This window comes from Cinclus cinclus, unplaced genomic scaffold, assembly GCF_963662255.1.
Source record: "Cinclus cinclus unplaced genomic scaffold, bCinCin1.1 SCAFFOLD_32, whole genome shotgun sequence".
NCBI lineage: Eukaryota > Metazoa > Chordata > Aves > Passeriformes > Cinclidae > Cinclus > Cinclus cinclus.
This window is the reverse complement of record NW_026912098.1, coordinates 2,303,562-2,307,209: the sequence shown is the minus strand read 5'-3', so window position 1 is coordinate 2,307,209 and position 3,648 is coordinate 2,303,562. Positions and strand designations below refer to the sequence as shown.

At 46.9% G+C, this 3,648-nt stretch overlaps 1 protein-coding gene across 1 annotated transcript; it reads left to right on the top strand.

Moving 5' to 3' along the window:
* The first annotated feature begins 499 nt into the window (after positions 1-499).
* LOC134057361 (olfactory receptor 14A16-like) lies at positions 500-3,098 on the top strand. The gene has a single exon (XM_062514350.1). It carries the CDS (start codon positions 500-502, stop codon positions 1,430-1,432), a length of 933 nt encoding a protein of 310 aa, XP_062370334.1. The 3' UTR covers positions 1,433-3,098.
* Positions 3,099-3,648: the final 550 nt, after the last annotated feature.

Here is a 3,648-nt window from a genome sequence, read left to right as displayed (position 1 = left end):
AAATCCTGATTTTATAATCTACTGCTCAGGGTCACATAGATGGAAAAATTGAACCTTGATATTCATATGTCTATTCAGGTTGAGAACAATAAAAACAGTTTCTCTCAGGTCTGAATAAACCAGGCAAAGAAAGAAATCAGCACAGGGTCCCTTACAGGCACCATCAGTGTTGCTTTTCCAACCTCCTCAGGGTTGCTCTGACTTTGCCATCAGAGCCTGCAGAGGCAGAGCTGGCCCTGGCAGTGCCCTGTGCTGGGAGGGGTCTGCAGGGCAGAGCTGAGCCCCCAGGGCTGGGCTGGGCTCTGGCAGCACTGGCAGGGCCCAGCCCTGGGCACAGGGAAGCAGCAGCTGGCAGGGAGAGCTCCAGGCAGCAGAGCCCTGGGCAGGCAGTGGGGGGAAAGTGACACCAAGCTGGGCTGGGATATTTCAAGTCCTCCCAAAATTGAACTATTCCATGATTTCTTTTTATTTTACAGGTCCCCATGCCAAGACACCAAAAATGTCCAACAGCAGCTCCATCAGGCACTTCCTCCTGCTGGCATTGGCAGACACGCGGCAGCTGCAGCTCCTGCACTTCTGCCTCTTCCTGGGCATCTCCCTGGCTGCCCTCCTGGCCAACGGCCTCATCATCAGCGCCGTAGCCTGCGGCCACCACCTGCACACCCCCATGTTCTTCTTCCTGCTCAACCTGGCCCTCACTGACCTGGGCTCCATCTGCACCACTGTCCCCAAAGCCATGCACAATTCCCTCTGGCACACCAACAACATCTCCTACTCTGCATGTGCTGCTCAGGTGTTCTTCTTTTCATTCTTCATGTCAGCAGAGATTTACCTTCTGACCATCATGAGCTACGACCGCTACGTGTCCATCTGCAAACCCCTGCACTACGGGACCCTCCTGGGCAGCAGAACTTGTGCCCACATGGCAGCAGCTGCCTGGGCCAGTGCCTTTCTCTATTCCCTGCTGCACACAGCCAATACATTTTCCCTGCCCCTGTGCCATGGCAATGCCCTGGGCCAGTTCTTCTGTGAGGTGCCCCAGATCCTCAAACTCTCCTGCTCACACTCCTACCTCAGGGAACTTGGGCTCATTGCTGTTAGTGTCTGTTTGGTATTTGGCTGTTTTGTGTTCATTGTTTTCTCCTATGTGCAGATCTTCAGGGCTGTGCTGAGGATCCCCTCTGAGCAGGGAAGGCACAAAGCCTTTTCCACCTGCCTCCCTCACCTGGCCGTGGTCTCTCTGTTCCTCAGCACTGCCTTTTTTGCCTACCTGAAGCCCCCCTCCATCTCCTCCCCATCCCTGGATCTGTCCCTGTCAGTTCTGTACTCAGTGGTGCCTCCAGCCCTGAACCCCCTCATCTACAGCCTGAGGAACCAGGAGCTCAAGGCTGCACTGTGGACACTGATGACTGGAAGGTTTCACAAACAGTGAACTTTGCCAATTTCTGTGAGTTGCCATTTTCTCCTAGTCACTTGTAATATGAGTCATTTTTGAGAATTCTTTTTTTTTTTCTTTCTTGCCAAAAGTTTTTACCTTTGTTTTAGTCTAATAATTTGTGCACAAAATCACGTCTATATTTGTGATATTTTTTTGTCTCTCCACCTTTTCTGTGGCCCCGGACTCTGTCCATGAGGGGCTCTGTTCTCTGTAGCTTTAAATGAACTAAAGGATCTCCCATTTTTTTTTTTTTTATTGGGGATCTCATTTCTTTGAAGCTTCCTTCTGCTCCCTTCTCTAGAGCTGCAGCAGCAATATCTGTGTGCAGAGGTGGGGGCAGGTCAGGGGTGGCACAGCAGCTCAGCTCCTGAAGGCCACACCATTCCTCATCCATTAATATTTTTACAACAACAAAAAAAACTTTACACTACTCTTAAAAAAATACTATATATATACAAGTCATACTAAAATTACACAAAATACCATAACAAATCTACAAAAAAATTTTTAAAAAAAGCACAAAAAACCCCCCAACAAAATTAATATAAATCATAGTTTAACCATTCCCCATAACCATACCCCACCCTCTTATCATCTCTTACCAAACTAATAATATTACTAATTTTAAATTATCATTTAAACCTTATATTCTTAACAAAATAATTACTATTATAAAAATCCACCTAAAAACTACCCATTTAATACTCATCCAAACTAGATATAAACCAAAAAAAAACCCCCAATCTTAACTAAAACTCGAATTCTAAAGCATCAAAAATTACAACAGTTCAATAAACAAAATAAAAAATAATAAAACAAAATGCAATCAATATTTATTCACCAAACCTAATTCACAACAACAAAAAAACCCAAAATGTATATTTCCCAAAATTTAAATACAAATATAAAACCTAACTACAAACATGAAATCTAACTACAACCATCCAATAAAATAAACAAAAAATAAAAAATCCTAAATATTATATAACAAATATATAAATATACATCAAAACACCAAAAAAATAAAAAACCTTCATCCACACAACGACTAGAAAACAAAAAAAACCATAACAACACACCACACATTCACAAAACACAACAAAAAAGATACAAAACACAAAAAATTAAAAATATATAAATCAAAACTATCAAATAAAAAATCATGAACCATTAATAAAACAAAAGTCCCCAACCACCCAACACTATTTTACTTATTATCACTTATTAAATAAATTATACTAAATCTAATCAAATTTAATTCTATCAATTCCTGTAACTCACTTATAACACAGGCCAGGTGCCATTGCCCACCTGGGCACACTGCTGGCTCATGTCCACCCTGCTGTCCATCACTGCCCCCAGGTCCCTTTCTGCCTGGCCCCTCTCCAGCCACTCTGTCCCCAGCCTGGAGCACTGCAGGGGTTGTTGTGGTCAAGGTGCAGGACCCAGCTCTTGGTCTTGTTAAACCTCACCCTGTTGGATTTGGGCCCTGGATCCAGCCTGTCCAGGTCCCTCTGCAGAGCTCTCCTACCCTCCAGCACATCCACACTCACACCCAGCTTGGTGCCATCTGCACATTTGCTGATGGTGCACTGTGCTCCCTTCTCCACATCATCAATAAAGATGTTAAACAGGACTGGGCCCACACTGATTCCTGCAGGACACCACTGCACACACGCTGCATGTGGCACCATTCCCCACCACTCTCTGGGCCCCGATGTCCATCCAGTTCTTAGCCCAGGTACGGGTGAACCGCTCCAAGCCACAGGCTTCAGCTTTTCCAGGGAATGCTGTGGGATGGGGTGTCCAAGGCTAAAGTTCAAGTAGACAACATCCAGAGCCCTCCCTGTATCCACCAGGCCCTGTCAGAAAACTCCTGGTGGGCAGGAGCTGGGCAGGAGGCAGCCGTGTGCCCTGGCAGCGAGGCAGGGCAGGAGCACCCAGGGCTGTGGGACCAGGACATCAAGGACGTGGATTATCCAGGGCACTGGGGCCTGGTTTGGGTTGCCCAGGGCAGGAAAGATGTCTGGCAGCTGGAGCAGGGTGAGGGAAGGGCCTCCAAGGTGGGGCTGGAGCCCTTTGGCTGTGAGCAGAGGCTGAGGGAGCTGGGCTTGTCCAGCCCGGAGCAGGGAAGGCTGAGGGGCTCCTCATCCCAGCCTGGCAGTGCCAGCCAGGAGCTGATGGAGAACACAGAGTCAGGATCTTCACCG